This window comes from Delphinus delphis, chromosome X, assembly GCF_949987515.2.
Source record: "Delphinus delphis chromosome X, mDelDel1.2, whole genome shotgun sequence".
Taxonomy (NCBI): domain Eukaryota; kingdom Metazoa; phylum Chordata; class Mammalia; order Artiodactyla; family Delphinidae; genus Delphinus; species Delphinus delphis.
In genome coordinates, this window is record NC_082704.1 from 88822784 (window position 1) to 88847753 (window position 24970).

The 24970-nt window shown below is 40.6% G+C and overlaps 1 protein-coding gene and 1 pseudogene across 1 annotated transcript in view; one reads left to right on the forward strand and one right to left on the reverse strand.

Moving 5' to 3' along the window:
- The window catches only part of EFHC2 (EF-hand domain containing 2), a 194578-nt gene that overhangs the window by 59455 nt on the left and 110153 nt on the right, over nt 1-24970 (forward strand). The window contains 2 exon segments of the mRNA XM_060002095.1: nt 13637-13809; nt 24313-24536. Of these exon segments, the coding sequence (XP_059858078.1) occupies nt 13637-13809; nt 24313-24536 (397 nt within the window).
- On the reverse strand, nt 1934-3962 carry LOC132418462 (putative deoxyribonuclease TATDN2 pseudogene; annotated as a pseudogene).

The following is a 24970-nucleotide window of genomic DNA, read 5'->3' on the forward strand; positions in this document are numbered from 1 at the left end:
GTGAACAATGTCTATTTAAAGTGTACATTAAATGGAAGAAAACCTTCCTAACTCAAAACATTGGCTTAATTTTTGAACGTCTTCTGTCTTGAAAAATATAATCAAGTTGCACCTTTAACACTGCATCAGCTTCCTTCGTTCTACTAAGGAAAGTGAAGCACTTCAGCTACAGCTTTCTTCTTCTCAAAAGACTGGATTCCCAACAAAGGGGAAATCTATGCTATACTCAGTGTTATTTATAGGAAATATGAACTGTCAAGTTCCTGGTAGAGCTTGATCTTTTTCATTTATTTCTTTTATTATGGATGACATCTACCGGCAGAATATAGGTGGCCTTTCAACCTTGCCTTGCCTTGTAAATTAAAGAGGAATGCTAGAACTAGGATGGCTTATTACTCTATTCTCTTACTAATATCTGCCACCTCGCCCAAATACTATCATTAACTGCCAGGTGTTAACGAAGTTATTCATTCATATGTTAATCCAAGAAATCTTTGCTGAGTGCCTGCTCCGTTCCAGGCACTCTTCTAACATCGGGTGTATGTACAGTGTGAAGGAGACTAACAAGCTTGGAAACTTACAATATAGTGGGGAAGATAACCAATGAACACACATATCTATTAACAACACAATCTCAGACAGGGCTAAGTGCTAGGATTAAATCAAAATAGTAAGTCCAGGATTTTTTTCCCTCCCAGGTGAGGTGAACACTTACAGATTGGTGGTCAGGGAGGGCTTCTCTGTGGAGGAGACTTCTGAGCTGAGAACCAGATGGTGAGGAGCCAGCTGATTTTTCTGGATCCTCATAAATAGGCACAAAGGAAACTAGAGAAGTCTGAAGTATGCTGGGCCTCTTTTCATTGATTTAGTTTTCAAGAGTAAAAGAGATTTTCCATTTTAAAAATGGAATTTCTCATCCAGTAATCAGACTCCTAGACTTAGGTGTGTGCCTTGGATGGCAAAGCTAAATTTCCTAACTCAAATGTTTTCCTTAAAATGTGGGTTCATTTTAATTTCTCAAGGAGGAAGGCTGTTTGCCAAATGGGCAGCTGAAGCTCTTCTCTGTTTCTGCCCTTGTGGAGAATGGTATTTCTAAATGATATACATTTGGGCCTTGTTAAGAACCAGAGCAATTTGAATGAAGAGTTGCTATTACTAGTATGCTAGTTATCTGAAGAGCTTTGGAATTATCCAAGTGTGGGGAGGGAGTTCAGTTCAGATTCAAAACTCATCTCCTCAGTGGTTGTAAAATTCAACCGATTTGGCTCCCATCAATTCTAAGGTCCCCCACAGCCCTCCCTGGCACATTATGACTATTAACTAATTTTTATCTAAATTGATTTCCTCTTAGATGAAATGCTACTGTTGGTTTATCTTTAGAAATAAGAAATTGCAAGTTGAACAGTCACTGAATTTACAAATTTAACAACAACCCATATGGACTATAGAATTCCTATAATAACAAATACATTTTGGGAATAAACGGAACAAATCACCTAGCTCACTTCTAAAATTCAACATTCCTTGCTTTGTTTTTTTTTTAAAGACAAGTAGGTGGGTGACTTTAGTCACCAACTGCTCAGAAACACAGGCTGCAGAGAACAGGGATTTGGATTAGCAAACCAGAACCTTATGGAACTCTTTCTTCTCTACTGACTACCCTGGCACAACTGGGCTGGAAGGAAACCCCTAATAACATCAAGGGCAGTTCCCCTTAGTCTTCCTCCCATCCCACTGCACCCCACCCTACCAGCCGGAAGCAGAAGTCTTATGAAGAAGTTTTGTGGAGAACATCCTGTCCTGGTTTCTTCTGTTCCAATGGGCTTGCCAAACACATCCTTGACCTGGGACACAGGCAGAGTTCAAACCAAGTCTATGTTGTCAGCCTGCTGGTCTCCCTTTTCTGGAAGACTCCTGACTGTGCCCTCTCTGCTTAAATATTGTAGAGGCGACTAGTGTTCTCTCGTAAGGTGGCCAAGGTGTGGGAGAGTGGCTGACCTTTGATTCTGGCAATCTCTTGAACCGTATGCAGGGCCAGGCCTGGGTGGGCAAGTGGGCAAAGGTTTTTGGGAACCCCACGAGGGATGAAGTAGGGAGCATCGGTTTCCACGACGATTCTCTCCAGCGGGATCTTTCTCACAGCATCGTGGACCTCCCAGGCAGAAGGGTAAGTCAGGACTCCAGTGAAGCCCACAGACATGTTGGGGAAGTAGTCCAGAAGGGGCTCGATGACTGCGTAACTGCCAATGAAGCAATGCCAATGGATCTTGTAGTCAGAGGGCATAATTTTTTTCAGGATGTCCCTCAGATCTTTCTCAGCTTCTCGGCAGTGGATCAGCACGGGCTTGTTTAAAGTGATGGCCAGCTGCAGCTGTCTCTCAAATATCTTTTGCTGCTGTGGGACAGGTGTGCTGCACTTATGGGAGTAATCCAAGCCAATTTCTCCATATGCTACAGCCTTGGGGTGCCGTAAGGCTTGCACAATATCTGTTTCGTGACTCATACGGTAGTAACGTGCAAAATGGGGGTGACAGCCAAAGGCCCCCCAGACCAGATCCTCTTTCAACAGCTCCACCCATATACCATCCTTCAGTGTGCGAGGATCACAGAAATCAGAGATGCAGCCATGAAATTCCTTAGGGAAGGAGCTGCTATATATTTTTCTGAACTTGTTAAACGTCCCTGTGAAAGACAACCTGGAATAGAGCATGTCCAGGTGACAATGGGTATCAATGAAACCCGCCTGTAGGCTTTTTTTCCAGTGGCTCCTTGGCAGGGAATGAGATGCATGTCCTCCCCGAGAACGTGATGGTGTCTCCTCTTGGAGATGGTGTCTCCTCTCCTTCATCCTGGCTTCTGAACTTCTGGAGAAATGAAATGAATGAGAATTTGGAGACTGATCTTCTTCTGATGACTTAAGTTCTCTGGACCAGGTTGGGGAGTACACTGGAAAATTGAAGGTATAACCACTCAAGAAACTCTGGCTGCTCTTCCCAGCCTGGGATGTGTTGCTGCTGCTGCTGCCGCCCATGGAGAGAAGGCAAGGAGGCTTGGGACTACTGGGCCAGTAGCTGGCAGAGTCATGCCAAGGACCACTATACAAATTAGGCCAGTAGGTGACAGGCTCAGCTGTGAAGGATGGAGGCCTTGAAATTCTTGCGGCACTGAGTGAGACTGGCTCCTCCTGAGGGGATCTGAAGGCAGAACTCTCATCCACGTCAGACCAGCCACCTCCTGAAGAAGGGTGCTCAATTACAATACTCTTATCTTGATGCTTCTGGATTTGTGAATGACAGTCACGTCTGTCTAGAAATTTTAGGGCTGGAGAGCTGCCTTCAAAAATGAGTGCCCTTGGGTCACCAAGTGGCTTCTCACGATGTACCATCATTCTCCTATCACAGAAGTCGCTTGTGTCTATCTTCTCTCTGACCTCTGAGGCAGACACTATTCTTTGAGGAGCAGAGAAGGGGACATCTGTGGCTGATCTTCCTCCAGAGCTGGGCTGCTGTCTTGGGCTCCAATTTGTATTAGTGGCAGCGTCTCCTTCTAACATCAATGTTCCCAGCATGCCCCGGATCGCCTTCACATATATCATTGAAGAGCTTTGGTCTTGCTGTCTACCCCAGCTTCTCTGGCCCTCGTCTGCTTCCTCAGTCGCATTATTCTGACCCTCAGCTATGGCTGCAAATTCAGGGTTTATGGAGCTATAGAAACTATGTTTGGAATTCCCCGTAAGGTTGTGGACATCTTTTGAAGAAGCCATTTCTTCTAGAACGGGGCTGGCAAAGCACAAAGGGGATGGCGCTGAGGCGATTCCACGCACGAGAGGAACCCGGAGTGCTCCGAATCAGGCAGTCTTTGGAGGCTGCTCCACCCACACGCGAACCTGAGGAATGGGAAGAGTATAAAGAGAAGTAAGATGAGGAGGTGGAATTTCCCTGACAGGATGAACCCCAGGAAACCTCGGCTTGAAGGCCACAGGGACCTCCTTCTGAGCTTTCAGGCACCCGGGCGGCTAGGCTCCCCTGGACGTAATGCACAGCCCTAAGCTGGCTGGCTGGAGGACGCCACGTCACTGGGCCCCCAGAGGCATCCGCGTTTGCTGGGGGCTCCTTGTGGTCCTTTACCTTGCGCCGCTCCCACCCCCGCGGCTTAGGGCACTTACTCCTTTCTTTCACTGGCCCATCACAGTTCTCCGTGTTCCAGAGATGTCAAAGTCCTTCTACTGAGTTTGTGATCTCAAAACTATTCGGAAAAGTCACAAAGATCCAGGATCGCCTGAAGGCTTGGCTCGGCGCCCAAGCCCTCAGCGAGCTCCCGAGAAAAATGGCAGCGACTTTTTTTTTTTTTTTTACACAGTTACTTCCGGGGCGTCAAGGCACTTACGGGACATCAAAGCACTTCTGGGATTAGAAAGCTTTTCTATTTGGTTTGGAATACAAGGCCCTTGTGAGATGTCAGAGCCCTCGAAAAGGCTGCAAGGTAATTTAGGGACCCCACACAGGGGCCCCTGAGCTGGGCTGGTGGCCTAGAGGTCCAGGCTGCTGAGGGAGTACAGGAGGGCGGGGCTGAACCCAGCGCTGGAGGAGGTGGGGGGAGGGCACAGCTCCTTCCACCCACCTGCCCTGGCCACCGGAAGTACTCCTGCCACACAGGGTGCCCCCCCCCCATTCTTCTACCTCAGGTCTGTTCCCTCCTCTCCACAGCTGTCCCTCGCACCCGTCCGCCCCTGCCTCATGTGCGTCGTAGCCAGCGCGCCACTGGAGTTGCCGCCATTGCTTGCTTTTTGTCACTGCCCCCCGCCCCTCGTGTGCGTCGCAGCCAGCCCGTCACTGGAGTTGCCGCCATTGCTTGCTTTTTGTTACTTTCCTCCCACCCCTCCCACCAGTGTTTTTGAAAAGCATAATTATGGTTTATAAAGCATAGTTTAAATATACATGGTTTTGAAAACATAGTTGTAGTATGTTACCATTTTCAGTCCTGTGGTTTTTTTTCACTCAACATTTGTGCATATCCTAAGCATTTCTCTTATTGCTGCATCGTTTTAAAAAACATCATACTACTGCCTTCATAATATGCCATAGAATACATACATGTGCCATAATTCACCAGATCCTTCCTTTCTTGTTAGATCTTTAATTTATCCCACTCTAATTTTTTTGTGTAATAAAAAAAATGCTGCAAAGAACATCTTTGCACATATGTTTCTCCATATTTTGGTTTGTTTCTTTGGGCTGCGTGCCCGGAAATGGAGTTCCTGAGAAGAAGTATAGGAATTTTAAAATGGCTCTTCAGAGCATCACACTACCTCAGAAGAACTGCAATAATTTAAAATACCATGGGTAATGAATAACCCTACCAGGCTCATTTAATAGGAGAAACAAACAAAACCGGCACCTCACTGTTATTTTAATTTGTACTTACCTGATACTTTTTTAGAGTGAATATTTTCCTTTTTTAAATTGAACCTCTCCTGCATTTTAAGTTCTGTTTTTATTTCTTTCTTAAGATCCTTTAAGAATTAATTAAAATTTTTTTTATAAATTAAGCTTTTGTCATATGTTTTAAATTTCTTATTTGTATGTTGCTTGTTTTTAATTTATATTTTAGCCTATTGAAGTTATAACTTGTTTTTGTAGTTAAATTTTAATATTTTCTTTCATAATTTTGTCTTTTTCTCTTAAATCTGGAATGGTCATCCTCCCTTTCAGGGCTTTGCCACATATATAATTTTTTTTGGAGGCTAAAAGGGATTGATTTGTTATATTTAAGCTGATAATCCATCTGGTATTTATTTTGGGTTATAATTTATTTTAGGTGGAGATATACATTGATGGTTTTCCAAGTTAGTACTTTTTTCACTTGCTGACATGATTCCTCTTTCATCATGTGTTAAATTCCTATATGTAATAGAGCGTATTTCCAGACTATCTATTCTTTTCCACACACTAGTGTGTCTCTCATTACTCTGGTTTTGCACTGTTTTAATAACTGAAGCATAATAGTAAGTAAGGTATAAAATCTAGGACAGTTAGGTCTTCTACATTACTCTTAATTTTCATAATTATCTTTAATAGGCTGACTGTTTATCAGATGAAATTAGAATTATTTTTTCAAGTCCTTCCAAAACATCAATGAAATATCCATTTGAAATATGTTATTTTAGTCTGCTTATCCAGAATATACTTTGCCTGTCCTATTATTTGTCAAGTTTTCATATATCTTCTAGTAAATACTTTTAGAGTTTTATCTGGGTCACAGAGTTTTCATTAAAACTATTTTTAAGTGTTTTGTAATTTTTTATTCTATTGTGAATATACCGTTTTCTTCCACTGTATTTTCAGGTGGTTATTGCTAGTACATAAGAATATTTTTGATTCAGTTGTGGTTATGCTGAAATCTTTTATTTATTCTTAGTTTTTCAGCGTTTCCCTATGCCATTATTTTGTCTATCTATAATGATAGCTTTTGTCTCTTTCTTGCTAATATTTTTACTTCTTACATTGTCCAGAACTCCTAAAAAATATTAAATCATGATGTTGGTAGGGGCATTTTTGTTCTGTTCCTGATTGTAGCAGACACATAGTTCAATTACATATAATACTGGATATGTAGGCTATTGTTTTAAAGCAGATGCTTTTTTATCCTGTTAAGGAATTACTCTTGAATTTTAAAACGTATGTGGTAGGAAACAGTTTGAGATCATTATATATTTGCTCTTACTTCCTAATTTAGAAACATCTTTGCATCTGTGAGGAAAATGCTGCTTTTTGTGTAGTTTGCTTATGACTGTTATGGACTCTTGAATTTTGTTTGCTTGTATTTTAGTTAGGATCTTTGCTCTATAAATCATAAATAGTGAAATTGCTCTGGAACAGTAGTTCTCAACCTAGGCTTGCACATTGTAATCACTTGGGGAGCTTTAAAATCACTGATACCTGGGCCTGACCTGAGGGATTCTGATTTCATAGTGTGTGGGTGTGTATAGGTGTGGATGTGGCCCAAACATCACGATTTTATAAAGCTCTACAGGTGATTCTAATGTGAAGCCAGGGTGAAAACTATTGCTCCATAGTTTTCTTTTTTTTTTTTTTAATACCTTGTGTATTAGGCATTGGAATTCACCTTTATAGCTTTCCATCTTTTTTGGTATCCTGGGGGAGTTATATAAAGTGGTGCTTTTCTTTTCCTTGAAAGCTTGCAAGAATCTATTAGTAAATCATCCTGGTTGGAGCCTTTGTTGGGGCAATACTTTGGTAATTTTTTTACTTCTTACTTGGTTATTAGTTTATTCATTGTGTTTTGATACTTCACGGTTCTTACAGAAAATCACTTATTTAATTGTGGTTTTAAAATTTATGTTCATAAAAGCTTGAATAATTTATTATAATAAGATAATTTACATCTTATAATTTATTACATCTCTATGTTGTGCACTATCTCGTTTCTGATTTTGTTTATTTACATTATTTGATTATCTTTGCTAGTGCAGGGGAGCAAAATTTGCCACCCCAAATAGTGTCTCTTAGGCATGTGGATTATCCTGAGCTGAAAACAGTCAAGGCCCAAAAGACTAAGAAAGAGCCTTTGACTTTCTCCCTAACTGCCTAAAAGAATTTAGATACAGGACCTGTTCCATGAAGGGAGACAGGGAGGAACCTAGCAAAGTGTCAGTTAAAATTCCTCTCTTTCTCCCATTGCTTCTGTATGGCCCAGCAAACGTTTGTTTACCAAACATTTGCTTTTTTTCATCTTCTTGTGAATTGCCTTCCTCCCCTTTGAAGTCGCAACCCCTACCCACTTCCCCTTCTCTCAGATGGCATATAAGCTTCAATTGCCTAACTTGTCTTTGGGCTTCATATTCTTATGGAGCCCCTATACTACATAATGAAATTTGGTTTTTCTCCTGTTAATCTGTCTCACGTCAGTTTAATTCAGTTAGACCAGTCAGAAGAACCTAGAAGGGTAGAGGAAAGTTTTTTCCCTCCCCAATGCTAGAATCTTACCTATTTTATTTATTAATAAAAACTCTTGAATTTATTTATTGCAGTTGTTTTTCTCCTTTCAAATTTATCTATTTGTGCTTTTATCCTTTTTGCTTTAGACTTGTTTTCCTTATGACAAATTTTTGCACTTTCAAAAATTTTTGTTCAATCCATTGCTGACTGTGACTGCATTTCAGAATTACTTGTGGAGCTTTAAAAAAAATACTAACGCCCCTCTTAACTGCCTCCAAGATTCCTGTTTAATTTATTTAGGCTTGGGTATGTTTTCTTTTGTTTTTTAAGTTCCTAATGTGAAGCCGAGAAGGCTGAGAATCACTGAGTTAGTATATTTACCTGTGTTGGCTGTCTTTAACTCTAAATTCTCATATGTTATCATCTAAATCCAGTAATTTACCCAAGAGTACAGATTTGCTTGTATCTTATAGGTTTGTACCTCTTTAAATTTTATTAAATTCTCTACTTATTTTTTGTATTTTAAAATTTGCTCTCCTCACAATAACTATTAGGGGTGACAATATTTGTTTATAGTTACATGATACATTTTTAGTTGTATTGTTTGTGATTGATGGCTATGATTTCTGTAGTTTAAATTTATTAAAAAATTTTTTGTGTGTGTGAATTAGCCTGTGTAGGGAAGGAAAATAATTTTCCTTTTACCCTTCTAGGTTTTTGGCTGAGATGCCCCCTGTAATGAAAGACAGCTTAACAGGAGAAAAACAAACAAGTTTACTAGCATGTTTACCTCCTGTATACATGGGAGATACCAGGAAAACTGAGTAACTTTCCCAAATATCCCAAGCCACCACCTTAAATACTAGTTCCAACTAAAGGCAAAAGATGTTCGGGGTATGGGGAGCCAGTTAAGGGAGGTTATCAGGCAAAGCACAATAAAGGTCGGTACAGTTATGCAGATTTAAGTTCATGCTTTCTCCATTGATGCATTTCTAGAGATACAGTTATCTTCCTTTTTCTGGCACAGAGAGGGAGAAACCCTTACCAATGGAGATTTCCATTAAACATGTAAAAGTCTCTTACAAAAGGATAACTTTTACTCACATTTCAGAGCTTCTCCTTTCTCAGCTGTTTCTTAAAAATGATCAGCTCAAGATAATTCTTACACCAAAGAAGCATATTTTGGGGTGTTATATTGTGCTGCCCTTCACATATGATAAATTTCTTAAAATATACCATTGTCATATATAAAGGAGCCATCCTCTCTATGCAATACAAAATTCATTATCGTTTATTTCCTTAATTCTGAGATTCCATAGTCATAAGAGAAACCATTGATTTAATAACACCTTGGGGACTTCCCTGGCAGTCCAGTGGTTAAGACTTCGCCTTCCAATGCAGGGGGTGCAGGTTCGTTCCCTGGTTGGGGAGCTAAGATCCCACATGCCTCATGGCCAGAAAACCAAAACATAAAACAGAAGCAGTATTGTAACAAATTCAATAAAGAGTTTAAAAATGTTCCACATCAAAAAATAATAATAATAACATCTTTTTCCAGAAGAATAAACAACACTGCATCAAATGTACACAAATTTTTATTGTCTACTAACTAACCTATGATAGCATGCATTTATCCTTACTATTATGTACCTTCTTCTTTAGTACCTCGCAATTTAAATCTGAGCCTTTTTCATTAAATAGAACATAAACATTTTAAACTTAGACTTATGATGTTGATCTCTTTATAAAATGTTGAGCTTTATTGAATATTACTGGTGCTTCTTTCTTTCCTAACAGCTTCTCTAGGAATTCAGCTGTAAGCTTTTGACACTCAGATGTTTGGTTCCTGAGTAATAGTCTTTATGACTCATGCATTGGTCATACCAGCTTCACGATCTTTTAAAATTCTGTGATTTATTCTGAGAGATTAGACTTTTGTTTTTGCCTTATGATTGCATTGCCTAGCACATGATGGACAATCTTCTAGCATTTTTATGTCAATGCTACATCAGACAGTAACATTTTGAAAACATTTTAAGTGAAAATTAGGATTCCAAATTAATGTTAAAATCCAGCTATTTGGGATATGCAGTGCAAAGCAGAGAACTCAGTTGACGTGCAAACAGAACTAACTCCTTCCCCACAAGGCTAAATTTACACCTTACATCAAGTTACATCTATGTTCCTCGTTAAAATGCATTCCTGACTGCTTTGAGTTTCTTTTGGCTTTACATGTAAGAAGAATCTGATTTCAGAAATATTAACATTAAATTTTTTTCCATTATATGAGGAAATATCACATATCTAGTATTTAAAGCTAATTGATTTCAGATTTTATATCCTCTTGGCTAGCATCAAAAATCTGAATGCCTTGGGGATCAGGCAGGTAACCTCATATAATACAGGGCTTGTAGAGGCCTGTGGGGAATGGAAGATCACACAACCTGCCAAATGACATTTACATTCCGTTTTCAAGAAAATTACAGCCAATTACATCCTTTAGGACCTTATTTATCTAGTCTCTGCTTGACATCATAAATTATGATGAAACCTTGTATCATAATTATGTTTCTATAAATTTTCATTTCTCTCAGTTTTTATTTTAGATTGTTCTCTCTGGATTCTCTGGTACATCAAGTTCCATTGCAATTAGGTCTTTCACCTTTGTGAGATCACTTTTAATCTACTTGGTATCTCTTCCCTCAAATGCCATTTTGCTACATTTTACAGTTTCCTCTCCCTCTTCTTTTTGTATCTTTCCATCTCTACTGCTCTGACTTGCTCTCTACCTTTCACGCTGGAGTTCATCAGCCCTGTATTCTCAGGGGACCAGAACATGAAGTATCAGTCTGTCCCTCTTCTAGAAATATTGAAGTCCAACCTAAAATCATGTCTTTCTTTTTGTTTCCACTGAGCATCGTTTATTCTCTTTCAGTGCATCATTTGCTTGATAAATATTTAATGATTATATGCTTGACAATATTGTCAGCTGATCTCTGGCCGTTTGGTCATGCACAAATTTACACCAGTAGCATTCACTACATAGAGGTAGGTGGGGTATGAACAGTCTCTCTACACTTTCCTACCCAATTACAAAGAAAAAAATTTCAGATTGAATATTACTGTAGGAGCAGAAAACTTTTCCCTTCTTCCCTTTTAGATTCTTTCTCTGGAGTAATAGTTAAATTGACATAATACAGATTAATGGACGAAAAGGAAATTTTGTACATGTCGGAGCCCCATAAAAATATGAGACTCTTTGGCAGTCGGGTACTTGAGGCTTATATACCATCCTGAGCTAAGTGGGGGGGGGGGGGGGGTAGAGGTCTGGGGCTTCAAAGATCATTCACAGGAAAATGAGAAGAGCAAGTGTTTGGTAAACAAATGTTTGCCGTGCCATGCTGGATAAGGCTTTCTGATATAAATAAGTTTTCTCTGGTAATAGCTCTCTTCCTGGTGCAGGTTTCGTGTCTAAGTTCTTTTAGGCAGTTAAGGGAGAGGTAAAAAGTTCTTCCTGGGTCTGCTGGGCTCTGTCTTCAGCTCAAAATAATCCACATTCTAAAGTGGCACCTTCTAGGGTGGCATATTTTGCTCTTCCTCACTACCTCTACTGAAAGCTTGATGGAACCCCAGCTGTCTTGTCCTTTTAGGTGTTCCAACAACATCTTTTTCCCCCCTACTTTAAAAAAATTGAGACAGTATTCATATAACATAACGTTTACTATTTTAGTGTTCAATATAATTCGCCATCCCACATCTTTTTTTAAAAATTGAGGTAAAATTTACATAGCAAAATTAACCCTTAGGCATTTTAAAGCGTGCAGTTCAGTGGCATCTAATACATTCACAGTGTTGTACAACCATCACCTCTGTTTAGTTCCAAGACATTTTCATCACCCCAGAAGGAAACCCTGTACCCATCCAACAGCATCTTACCGGAAATGTTCACTCAACACAAATATGACAACATTCTAGTAGTGAGTTTAGCTAACTTTCTAACTGGAATCAGGCCGGATAAATTCCCCAAGAAAGCAGCTGAGCATAGGACCGTTTTGGAATGAAGACAAAGGAGCCATTTTGAAGGTATAGGTCTCTGGGCTTACTAGATTCCTAGAACCTGTTCTGGTAAAGACAGTGGCTGGTCAATATTTGTAACTTATCCATTCATTTTGAATACAGTTATTTCACTAGCTAAAACTCATTTCTAATATTCTTTTTTTTTTTTTTTTTTTGCGGTAGGCGGGCCTCTCACTGTTGTGGCCTCTCCCGCTGCAGAGCACAGGCTCCGGACGCTCAGGCTCAGCGGCCATGGCTCACGGGCCCAGCCGCTCCGTGGCATGTGGGATCTTCCCGGACCGGGGCACGAACCCGTGTCCCCTGCATCAGCAGGCGGACTCTCAACCACTGCGCCACCAAGGAAGCCCTAATTACCATATTCTTTATGGTAATTAGCAAAACCTCTTCTGTTGATCAGAGATAAACTACTGAGGCATTTTGTCAGCCACTTCTGAAGCATGGGCTTCTGATAGAAATTTGCCAAACAATCCTGGAGCATATATTCCTAATTAGGGTAACTGACCACCCCTAGAGGTTAGATTGTGCCTAACAGCCTCACTCACATATATATTGTCTATGTTGAATTAACTTGGTGTTACAACAGATGTACACTTAACTTTTGCAACTTTAATTATAAAAATTGAACAAAAATGAGAGCAAAGGAAGTATTAAAATGGAGCTCTGAAGGAGCCTGTGCCCCAGGCCAAGCTTGAAATGGTAGCCTGAATCTACTGTTCCTTCAACTGTCCTCAATTACCATGTCTTTCTTAGTGTGTGTAAGCAGGTTGTTGTGTTGAGAGTGATTCTAATGGTGAAAGGTATGTATTATTCATACAACATGGCATCTAAACCTAAGGAAGCTATTTCAACTGGTCTTCAACTGAAGAGGCAGTCAGTCTTCGGCTTCAACGTGGGAGAAAAACAGGCTGTGTTGTACTTACTGAGAGGCACAGTTTTCCAAAGTAGTTAAGGAATTTTCAAGGGTATTTTTTACTCTCTCTGATTTTTACTGTAACTACTTTAGAATCCACCTCTCCTACCCATGTCTACCCCCCACCTGCACCCCGACACACACAGTAAGATGAGGCTGGGTCTAGCATTGAGCTAGGCTCTTTGAGGTTCCTGAAGAAGTGTAGGGTGGGGTCTCCAGTGCATTGGAAGAATTTCAGCTCCGCCTGTTTGAATTGCCTCAAGGCAAGCAATCAGCAGGACCAGAGATGAGAATAATTTTATCCTAGAACCAAGGTAGCTTTGTGGTATTTTTAATGAGAAAAAAATGACAAAACTTATATTCGTCTTGTGGGAAAGAATATTATTTTGTCTGTAACACATACACATGGAATCCCACTGTGAAATTCCAAAGACAGACGCTAGTTCCATTTATGGTGGAGCTGAATGATGGATTCATTGCTTGAATATCATTTCCTCATTCTAACCAGACAGTGATGAAAATATAAAATCATCTTTATATGCTGTAACCTACACTGTATATCCATTCTCATAGCTGATGTGTAGAATGTCTTCTTGCAAAAATTTCCTCAAATTTTTTCTTTACGTTACAAAAAGTATACAGGCAGTAGCTTTATTGATTTTAAGTTCGCTGAATTTTTTTCATTTCTTAGTTTCTAATTATGATTCCAACAGGTATTATCTTTTGATGCCTATTTAGAAGATGAAGTGCCTGATAAAATTCAAGAAAACCATAGAATAAGATGCTATAAAATCTACTTCTACCTTGAAGATGACACAATTCAAGTAAATGAACCAGCATTGAAAAATAACGGACTGCCTCAAAGTATCTATTTAAAGCAGAGTTATGGTTCTTTCACTTCTAACTACTGCCTTTATATACTATCTTTCTCTCGCTTTTTAAAAGACCCCATGCTACTGCGTAGGTATCTAACTTGTTGGCAATGGTGAATGTAAACATGCTGATAGCTTGTAGTTATTGATGCTGACTTATCAGCTTTCTACCCTCCTCACCTCAACACTGGCCATTTCACTCTCTTCTGTGTTATCCCTGTATCTTTCACATGCTGCTCTAGTATGAGCAAACTCTCCTGTGTCTTTGACTTTTTTCTTCAAACTCTTTTTTGTCTTTTTGCTATGACCACATTACTTCCTTCATAACACCCTCAGGGGTAGAGGGAAGACTGGTCTCCACTGCCACTTCCAGATTGGGCTTCTCTCTCCTTTCTTGAATTCACTGCTGTTTGCTTCAACCACTCTCTCTTCATCTTCATACCTATTAACTACAGACTTTCATAGTGCTTCAAGAGAAGGCCATTGCTCCTTCGCCCCACGTATGCCAGTCATCTTTACCCATACTCCACTTCAGCCAGACAAGAATTAGCTCTGCAATGTGGCCAGTGGAGAAGCGAATCCTAGGTTGCATTAGTAGAAGCATGGAGAGGTCAAGGGAGGTAATCGATTTCTTCTGTGTGTGCTGTAAGTCCTTTACTTTGGACAATGCCAAGCTCCGTCTGCCTTCAAGGGACAGCAACCATGTTGGTGAAAGGACTGAAAATTTATCATGTGTAAGGGAGAATAGTGAAAAGGGATGTTTGTCCGTAAAGGGAAGACTCAGGTGTGCCTGATAAATGTCTTAAGGAATCTAAAGGGCTGTCACGTGGGGGGAGGGGTGACCTAATTTTCTGTATCCTCAAGGACAGGACCTAGGGGGTCAGAACTCAGGTCAGTAAGAGGAATAATTTTTTGGCAGAGAGGTTCACATACTTAGGACAAGGTACAGGTGGGTGGAAGGACCACCCTGCCTGAATCCTGGGGTAGGCAATGGTCCTCTCTCTCTTCTTCCGTTGCATCAGGCTTTTCTGACAATAGTATGGTTTGGAGACCAGAGTTAAAGTTCAAGGAAGACCACAGACAGAAGGGACCTTAGGCTAATGGCACACACTTACTCTGTTGGAAAGATGTAGGGACAAGTGGGCCTGGCCACAGCTGTAGCTTGCCAGTCGGCCTGCTGAATAGTCATGGGTTTTATCTGTGTTTCTTGGGCCAAGGACACATGGGGCTAGAATGGGTGTCACCAATGAATGAGTGGCCAAATTAAGGTCTCATGAATATTGAGTACCCATGAATATTTAGTGCCTCTTGTATATTTAGTGTATCATGAATATTCAGAGCCCAGGTACCTCATGTATATTTAATACATACTGAAAAGTAGTTGTCTCTTGGTCCTTCCATTCCTTTCTTTCTGTGTTTAACATATACATGCTCTACTGACTATCAAATTATCATTATTTAACACATCTTATGATTTTCTGCCTATGTTGAATAAACTTTTTGCTTACTAAATACTTATCTGGGCCCAGTGCCTCCATATTGATACACCACAATGGGTTCCATGGGGGAGAAACAGAGAAGTTTTAGGACCATAGGCCTCTGAGCATAATGTTATGACGAGTCAGTATGCGAAGGACTTCCTTCTGTGCTCATGAGATTGAGATTGTTCTTAGAGCATGGCTTCGTTATGTCTGGATGATGAATTTGGAGCCAGTCAGCATTGTCATGAAGTGTTTGTTGAGTGTCTACTCCATGCTAGGCACTGTGCTGGGTTTTGGGAAAATGGACAAAAGGAATAAGACTCATTATATCCCTATCTCATGGAGCTTGTAGGCAAGCAGGTTGGAGAGGAAAGGGAGCAAGGTGACTAGTCCAGGAGTTTTGCAATTGTTCAGGGTAGAAGTGCTGAGTATCCAAACCAGGACAATGACGGTAGGAAGAGGACACAGGGGAAAGATTGTAGACACATTTGATTGGCAGTTAATAGGCCTTGGCCAGCGATTAAATATAGAGTGTGAGGAAGGGGAATATCTAATGATAAGGTATCTACTTTCTCATTATCTCATTTAATCACCCCAGTGACCATCTACAGTAGGTTATCATCAGCTTTTACAGAAAGGAAACAGGCTTAGAGAAGTCATTTGCTCCATCTGAATCTTAACTGCTTGTCTCAGAGCTCATGCTGTGGTTGAGAGGATGGTGATGCGTTAGTAGAGCCCAGGAACATGGAGCAAGGAGTGGCATTGGAGTTGGAGCTGGGGTGTGTTTGGGTCATGAGGCTTTTCAGGTTGTGTTGGAACATCTGTATGGTGTTGCCCACAAGGCAGGTAGAACCTTAGGATGTGTCCTCAGGAAAAAAGTCGACACTGGAGTTGTGGATTGGGAATCAGGGGTGCCCAGATCATGAGCAGAATCAGGCTATTGTACCACGTTGGGAGAGAGCCGCTGTTGAGGTGGTGGAAAGAGGAAGAAGATTTGATTTAGTGTTGTGCTTGGTTTTACTGGTGGGAGGAGCGGGTGAGGATTGGTATGGGGAGGCAATATGAACTGTCCTCATGGTTCTTTGTGTTCCAGCTGATACAATATCTATTCCCTGGCTTTTATTTGGAGAATTTGTGGCTTAATGATAAATCTTTTAGGAAATATGGAAATGCTTTGATATTTAAGAAAAGATTTTCACTTTTAAAGTTGGAACTTTAAAGTTAAAAACTTTTAAAGTTGGAAGTGTGATATTTTATTTTGTAAAGGGACAAGTGGTCTTTATACTTTTTAAAAAAGTTTTTATTAGAGTCTAGTTGATTTACAATGTTGTGTTAGTTTCAGGTGTACAGCAAAGTGAATCAGTTATACATATACATATATCCACTCTTTTGTAGATTCTTTTCCCATGTAGGTCATTATGGAGTATTGAGTAGAGTTCCCTGTGCTGTCCTTATTAGTTATCTCTTTTATATATAGTAGTGTGTATATGTCAATCCCAATCTCCCAATTTATCCCTTCCCCCCCTTTCCCCGCTGCTAACCATAAGATTGTTTTCTATATCTGTGACTCTATTTCTGTTTTGTAAATAAGTTAATTTGTACCATTTTTTAAGATTCCACATATATGCAGTGTCATATGATATTTGTAGGTCTTTATACTCTTTAGGGTCATTTTAAACATATATAATGCAGTTTTTAAATATTGACAGTAATGTATTAGAAAATGTTTAAAGAATTATTTCAAAACATTAAGAAAATTGACAACTTTTAATTTCTATGAACATCTGTTTTGCCTAAATGCATTTGTTTAGGTAAGTGACATTACTGCTTTAGCAAAAAAATATTTTTTTATACATTTTCACTTAAATGCTTTACTCTGATATTCCCTAACTAAGCTTTGCTTATTTTTTGTTTTGTTTTGTTTTGTTTTGTTGCGGTACGCGGGCCTCTCACTGTTGTGGCCTCTCCCTTTGCGGAGCACAGGCTCCGGATGCGCAGGCTCAGTGGCCATGGCTCACAGGCCCAGCCGCTCCGCGGCACGTGGGATCTTCCCAGACCGGGGCACGAACCCACGTCCCCTGCATCGGCAGGCGGACTCTCAACCACTGCGCCACCAGGGAAGCCCAGCTTTGCTTATTTTTTGATTACCTTCCCCACATGACATCAGATTTACACAAGCGATGGACTGGAGGTCATACGACATCCTGAACCTGCGTTAGTGACTTGCATTATGTTTTTATTTTTATTACTTTTAAGGCAAAAGTTCATATTCCTATAGCTCACTGGCCCCTGTCCAGTGAATCTTAGTTTTATTAAACTCCAAGAAGAAAAATGAAATACCTCCTCTATGAGGATCTTGGAAAGGCTTTTATTAAGACTTCTCGATTCTCTCAGCCTCTTGATTTCAAATCTCACATAGGCAGATTCCAAAGGCAGATTGAAGATAGTTATAATGATTTACTTGAAAATAATTTTTATGTAAGTAGGAGGGAATGTTATTCATAAAGACTCAGGGGGAAAAAAACCTTAGGAGAAGACAATTTTAAAGTCTCTTTTGAAATTTTCAGAATTTCTGATGGGCTCACTCTGATCAGGACATTTCCCTGAGTGAGACACAGCTCAGGGGGTATGTACAGAATACATTAGTAATCACGATATGTAATGAGACTGAATTTGTCAGCAGAGTGGAGATACTTGGCAGGCTCTAGCAGTTCCTGTGGAAAGCAAACACAAATAACCACTCTCCCATCAAGTTTTGTTTAGAGAGAAACCGGTCTCTCTTGAAATATTAATTAATTAATTAATATGATGATTCTTGTTAAGGAAGGTCTGTTAGGACAGAGGAAACTTTGGAAGTTCATTGAAATGCCTTCTTCAGGCTTTCCTAAATTAAACGATTGGGAAAAAAGAAATGAGCTTACTGAGCCAGGGGCTCAGACCTCATTGGGATGGGGACACTCAGTTGTGTCTTGAGTGGCCTGGGACTGCTTTTCATGTGCCTGTGGGCCCTCAGAAGGGGTTAGGGGTCACATTTAGGTGCTGGGCACTGATGGCGCTCCTGTTACTTCCATAGGGTTTTGATATTTTCCCAATGAACTGGAAGGTCAGATGCACCTGGTTTTTTTTTTTTTGTAGAGCTGACCATTCAGAAATTAGCGCACCTGGATGAATTATAGCCTCCCTTCTTAGTTGCCTCTCCTATCATGTAATTTTTTTAGGGAGGGGGAGTTTGGAATAAGCCAGAAATAAAAGAGGCATCCCTTAGCGTGGTGCCAAAATAGGCATTCAGTTCTGTGTAGCTTCTCATCAGAACAACATATTCACGAATCCTTGTTGGCAGAGAGATATATGTGTGTGAAAAGTCAAGTCACTGATGTATGTCGAGGCTTGCTTTCATTTCTTGCCAGGACATCATTCTCTTTTGGGTTAGATGTGTTATATTCATAGAATTTGTTGCTGTTCTACTGGAATATAGTTAAAACGATGTTATGCCAAGCCAGGAATGTCAGAGGTTAATCCTAGTAGTTTTACCTCTGATTGTCTAACAGAACAACTGTTTGTCAAATGCTGTCAAGTCCCAACTAAGCTATACTGAAGAAAAGATAACCGTTAGAAACGTGCCATGATTTTCTGGTAAGGTCTGTACCAGTTGTTCTCAGTGGAGAGCAATCATCAGAATCTCCTGGCCCACCCGCAGAATTTCTGATTCTGTAGGCCTGGGGTCAAGAAATGGCTTCTGGGACTTCCCTGGCAGTCCAGTGGTTAAGACTCCATGCTCCCAATGCAGGGGGCCTGGGTTTGATCCCTGGTCAGGGAACTAAGATCCCACATGCTGCGAGGTGCGACCAAACAAAAAAAAAAAAAAAAAAAGGAAGAAAGAAAAAGAAATGGCTTCTACTTGATTTTCAGTGCATCCTTGGTTAAGAATACTGATCTCCACTAGTGACTTGTTTTGGCCCCTCAACGGGGTAGTATTTCATATATATATAATCACAAAATAGAAGTCATTTATTTATATTGGGCATATGCTATATCTAATAAGTATGCATCCCATAAAGTGGAATGGTGGGATGGTAGTAGAGTTGCCAGATAAAATACAGGATACCTGGTTAAATTTGAAGTTCTTAGTATAGCTGTGCCCCAAATATGACACGGGACATACTTATACTAAAAATTATTCATTGTTTATCTGGAATTCAAATTTAACCAGGCATCTCGCTTTTCAGTTCGGTAAATCTGGCAACCCCAGAGGGTGGACTTTGCGGAGAGAACTGTCGCTGAATGGAGCAGAGTGGAGTATAGGAGTGGAGGTAAGTCACTGTGAAGATAGGTGCTTGGTGCATGCTGGCTGCTCAGTAAATTTGATGAAGAAAGGAAGAAAAAGGGAGGGAGGGAGGGAGGGAGGAAAAAAGGAAAGGAATATGACAGACAATGTCCATAACACAGTGTAGTCATCATGAATGCTATGAGGTACTTTGAGGGATCAGAGGAGGAAATGCCAGTATCCATTAGAGAATAAGGCATTTGAGTGGTACCTCAAAAGTTTCTCCAGATAAAGTTGGAAGAGGTAGGCACATTAGTCAAAAGGAACAGCATGAGGTAAAGAGGTAGGAAAGTGGTGAGGCGAGGAGTTGGGAGGTACTGGGAGCAGATCATAGAGTGTATAAGGAAAACTAGGCAAGAAGGTGGTAGTGCAAGAGCAAGAGGACAGAATACCCAACAGGCTGTCATTTGGGGCTCATTCAGTGGGTAGGGGGAGATGCATAGGATTATTGTTTCTTACTGTGATCAGAGATATGGAATTCAAAAATTTTTATTCTTTTGCTGCAAGGCAAGTGTCAAGTTAGCTATATTTAAAAAGTTATTCTCATTAAATCAAACTCCACAAAGATGACATTTTATAAAAATAGAAATGGAATAGTAATTTTAGTGAAGGAATTATAGTGAGCATAAGAGGAAAAGATACTCGATCATGGCTGATCACAGTGAATGGTCTTAGTATTTTTAGGATACACATGATGACAAGTGGCAATTCCACTCGTATATTCATTCGCCTAAGAAATACCTGCCTCTAGACTTGGATGTACCCTAGGTCTGCAGTGTTACTAAAATGAACTAAACATACTTAAGATAGAAGTAAGAGGTTGGAGTCTTAATTCTTGAAGGTGAATTCCTAAAAACTAAATTTAGTGGTATGAGCAAAGATCTAAAGCAATTCCGAACTGAATGAAATGAAAACGCATTAAACATAAATGGATATATCATCATTTTGATCTAAACCACAGGGGAGTGTTAGAAAGTTAAAGCTTGCAGAGTATAATCAGATAGCAGGGCCTTTAAAAAGAAAGAGAGATGAGAAATATGAAGATAAAGAAGAGCTTAAAAGCAGACACCTGATGCCTGGACATCTGCCCAAATTGTCTTTATGGACCAATTAAGAAGATAAATATCTGAACATTTCAAGGGCAGATATAGTGCTTTTGTTATTGTTTTTCCATTTTGTAATGTTATTTTTGTTTATATATCTTGATGGTCTTGGGTGCTCTTCAATGTGTGCCAGAGACATGGCATCCTGCATATTTCTTTGATATTCCAGAACAAACTTCTGCTGGTGGAGTTTCTGCCATTTATCATGGAAAACTATAAGCATACAAATACCAATAAATAGAAATCTTAATTCCCAAAGGGCACAGTTGAGAGGTCCCACAGATGTATTTTTGAAAACTCTCATGTGTAACTACATTTCAAATGCCCACGTTACTTTTCTGATTAACATGGGATTGTGACTTCGGATTTCTCGTTATTAAAATTTTCTTGTTTAGTGTTAGATCTGCTTTCTCTTTCCAATCCATGAATGGTCAGGACTCTCTTCTGTTACCACAAAGAACTTCCCTGGCCTCTTCTGAGAACCATCTAGTGAGAGGAGTGTGGGACCTAAGATAAGGAAGAGTGTGGACGTTGCAGATATGCAGGCTCCTGGGGGGGGGCGGGGACAGGTGACAGTGGTGTTGACCCTGGCGGGGGATTGCTGCCGCTGGCAAGTGGGCCCTCTCCAGAAATTTACTCTCAGAGAAGAGAGAGGCTGTTCTTTTGGAAGAGCAACTCCATCATCTCTGTTTCACGGTATCTGGCCGCTCTTCTCCCCATTTCTATCCTGTTTTGCCTAAGACACTCCCTCCCCTCCTTCACTTAAGTAATTTGTGGCTGTCATACAGTGAGATACAGTTCAGTGCAAACTGTGGAAAGTAATGATATTTACTTAGAGCTTGAAAAACCCAGGTTCGAGATCTTTTTCTGCTATTTGTGAGTGCATGACCTTGGGCACGTCACTTAACCATCCTGAGCTTTGGTTTTCTCATCCATAAACTGAATATTTGTATTTCGTGCATTATCTGCCTGGTGGGATTATTGAAGATTAAATGAGAAAAATATATGAAAGCATATCCTAGGGCTATGATGATGATTGTGATGATTACTATTTAAAAGCTCAGTGGGTGGGCCAGTTCTTCCCACCTAGAAAAATATAGGATTTCTATTTGAAGTCTTACTGAACAGAAATCAGCACTAATTTGCTTATTTGAATTTTTATAGTGAAGTACAAATGCAAGATAGATGGAATTCCTAAAGAAGCTCTTGGCTGTTGAATAAATTTCATATATTTTAAAAACTGTCACAATATAAGTTTTTTTATTTTTTATTTTTTTTGCCATATGTGGGTCTCTCACTGTTGTGGCCTCTCCCGTTGCGGAGCACAGGCTCCGGACGCGCAGGCTCAGCGGCCATGGCTCACGGGCCCAGCCGCTCCGTGGCATGTGGGATCTTCCCGGACCGGGGCACGAACCCGCGCCCCCTGCGTCGGCAGGCGGACCCCCCCAACCACCGCGCCACCAGGGAAGCCCAATATAAGTATTTTTAAAGAGATATATAATGGTTCGTGAAAAATACCTGAAATGCCCATGCTTTTATGGGTGTTTAGTATGCAATTTGTTCTAAATGTCTAATCTTGAATGATTAAATAATTTGCATACTGTTTTCAGTGGCATAAATTAAGGGCTAATTGAAGTATAATTTTTTGCCGTAAAATTATATCATCTTTTATGTAGTACATTTTAAAATATTCTGGGCCAGTTCTAATTTTATAGTTTTATTATTTTACTTTAATGTACCGAGTAATTAAAAATTGCTACAAAGAAAAGAAGATGAAAAGGATTTTAGTTAATTTCCCCTCAACAGAGTGAAAAGATGATTAGTAGAATAATGGAACAGAGCTCAACACAGTTCCTGGCACATAAAGATATTCATTAACTATTCCTTAATGAATAAGGAATGAATAATTTCTAAGTATTTCTAGACTTTGGGAAAAGGCACCATTCTCAGTGTTATACAAAATGTGAAGAAGATTGCTTGACATCTTTATACTAAAATGCCTCCATACACAGGTCACACAAGCCAATTTTTCTTGAACCATTAGACCCTCAGTTTGCTCTGCTTGTCTTTTCTCCTTTTGTCTTTGCTCCTGGAGTAGATTCTCAGGCTTAAGTCAGTTTGCAGAGGTTGAGAGACAGTTCTCCACAGGTATCTTGCATTGCTGTGGATCTTGCAAGCAGAGACACTGTCTGCTCTTTGTTCTGGATTATCTTTTCAAGGATGTTTATACAGCACACAGCTTTGGAAGACAAAGATAGTCTCTCCTTCTGGAGCAAAGTGCAGGTTTGCTCACAGCCTTGGAACATAGAGGTGGTGTCTCCCTCTAGAACAAAAGGCAGACATGTTTACTGTCCAGTCCAATAAAGTTCATTTCTCCCTCTGAGACAAAAGGCAGGGATGCTTATTGCCCTTATAATAGATTCAGGTTCTCTCATCTCAGGGTTTCTGTCCTATAATATGTAACCTACTGCATGTGCAGAAGTTACCTGGCCCTTGTTGTGTCACCCTGTGGGAATCGGGGCTCAGGAAACTGGTACAAAAATGCTGATGTTCTGGGTACTGTTATTACTGTGAGTAATAAACTGCCCTTTGTCTCTAACCAAAGCATCTCATGTCTTCTACCAGCATCCATGAAATTGTGGCAGGCTAACTTGCTAGCTTGAAAGTAGGATAAACTCTCAAACCCTAAACACTTCTTGACAACAGGTTTCAGCAGTGTTTGGGTAAGTTGGCTGGTATGGTGTGGTGTAGTTGGTACCTTCATCTAGTTAGCGAGCCTTTTTACCTCCAGTGGCTAATTGCCATTTGGGTGTACTTGGCAACCCTGGGTCCATATTCTAAAGAGGAGAAGTGAATGGGCATCATAGGGTTGGAAGTAGAAGAGGGGATGGGATCCAGAACCTTTAGCCCAGAGCACTGGTTAAAACTATGAAGCCTCTGATAACTCTCACTTTGGGGGAGTGGATGGGTGGTGGTGGACAGAGTCTATAGAGGAAGAAGGAGGGAGAAGAGGTTGATAGAGGGAAGAAGATTCCAAGAAGCTTCAAAGCAGCATAAAGTCATTCATGCTTATGGAAGCTGTAAATCATGGTGTCGGCATCTACCATAGTGAAGCTCATTAGATTACTTTTTTCAGCCAGGAGTGTGCATTTTTGTGAGTACTCTGCTTTGGGGTCTTAGTTCCTTGCGTACTGTGCTCACAGTGAGTGCTAGTGGGTGAAAGTGAGCACGCTTGTTTTGGGAAAAGACATGATGGTAGTGTCTGGCACATTAGGTCACTCTGTTCATACCCCCTCCTCCTTCCCCCCTGCCCTAGTCTTTATGGTTTACTTTAATAGAGTAAACCCTAGTATCACTTAGGCAACTCTAACAACATGCAAGGCTGGTCAAATTACCCTGGGCCTCAGAAGTCTCAGCTCCCTCTGGCACCCTGAGAGTTTGAACATACTGATGCTACTTCGCCAAGAACCAACCCTTTGCCCGCTTCACTGTGGTGGGAAAGCATTCAGGGTTGTTATAAAGATGTACTGTGATGTCTTTCTGGTGAGCCACCCGATGAAACAATTGTGTTTTATTTCACACCGTAGGAATTTTTATCCGGCGTCATCGGATTTCTCTGCCGCCTCCTGATGAGGATCAGTTTTATACTGTGCATCGTTTTAATATCAACATAGACATTGTCTTTTATGGCCGGACATTCAAGATTTATGACTGTGATACATTCACAAAAAACTTTTTGAAGAAAATAGGAGTCAAATTAAACCCCCCGGGACAGTGGCCAGAAGATCCTTACCTGAAGACACGGAGAGAGGTAAGTTGATTCATCCATGAACTCTTATCTTCAAGATGAGAATCCCTTCAAAGTCAGTAAAGGGTATTGGTACTCCTGATGCAGATGTGAAAGAACTTTGGGGGCCATGGTCACTGGAGTTGTCCTGTTTTCCTCTGGGCTGGAGGGAAGGCTGGGTGTTGGCTTCGGTGCAGGAGATGCTCACTTTCTGCCCCTGCCCCCACTTCTCTCCACGGAGAATCTCCCTTCCAGGCAGTAGGAGTCTTCAGCGAGCTGCCCAGATGGGATGGTTTCTTAGAGCCCGTGATTGGCTTTGTGGTCACTGACAGTGAAAGAGTTGGGTCCACACTTTCCTGGCTTTTCTTTTCCCATTTTAGTTGCCTAACTCTGGGAGAATCTTTGCTCCTGTGCTACCAATTTACTGAACCCTTTGGGTACGCCTTTTTCCTTCTTCC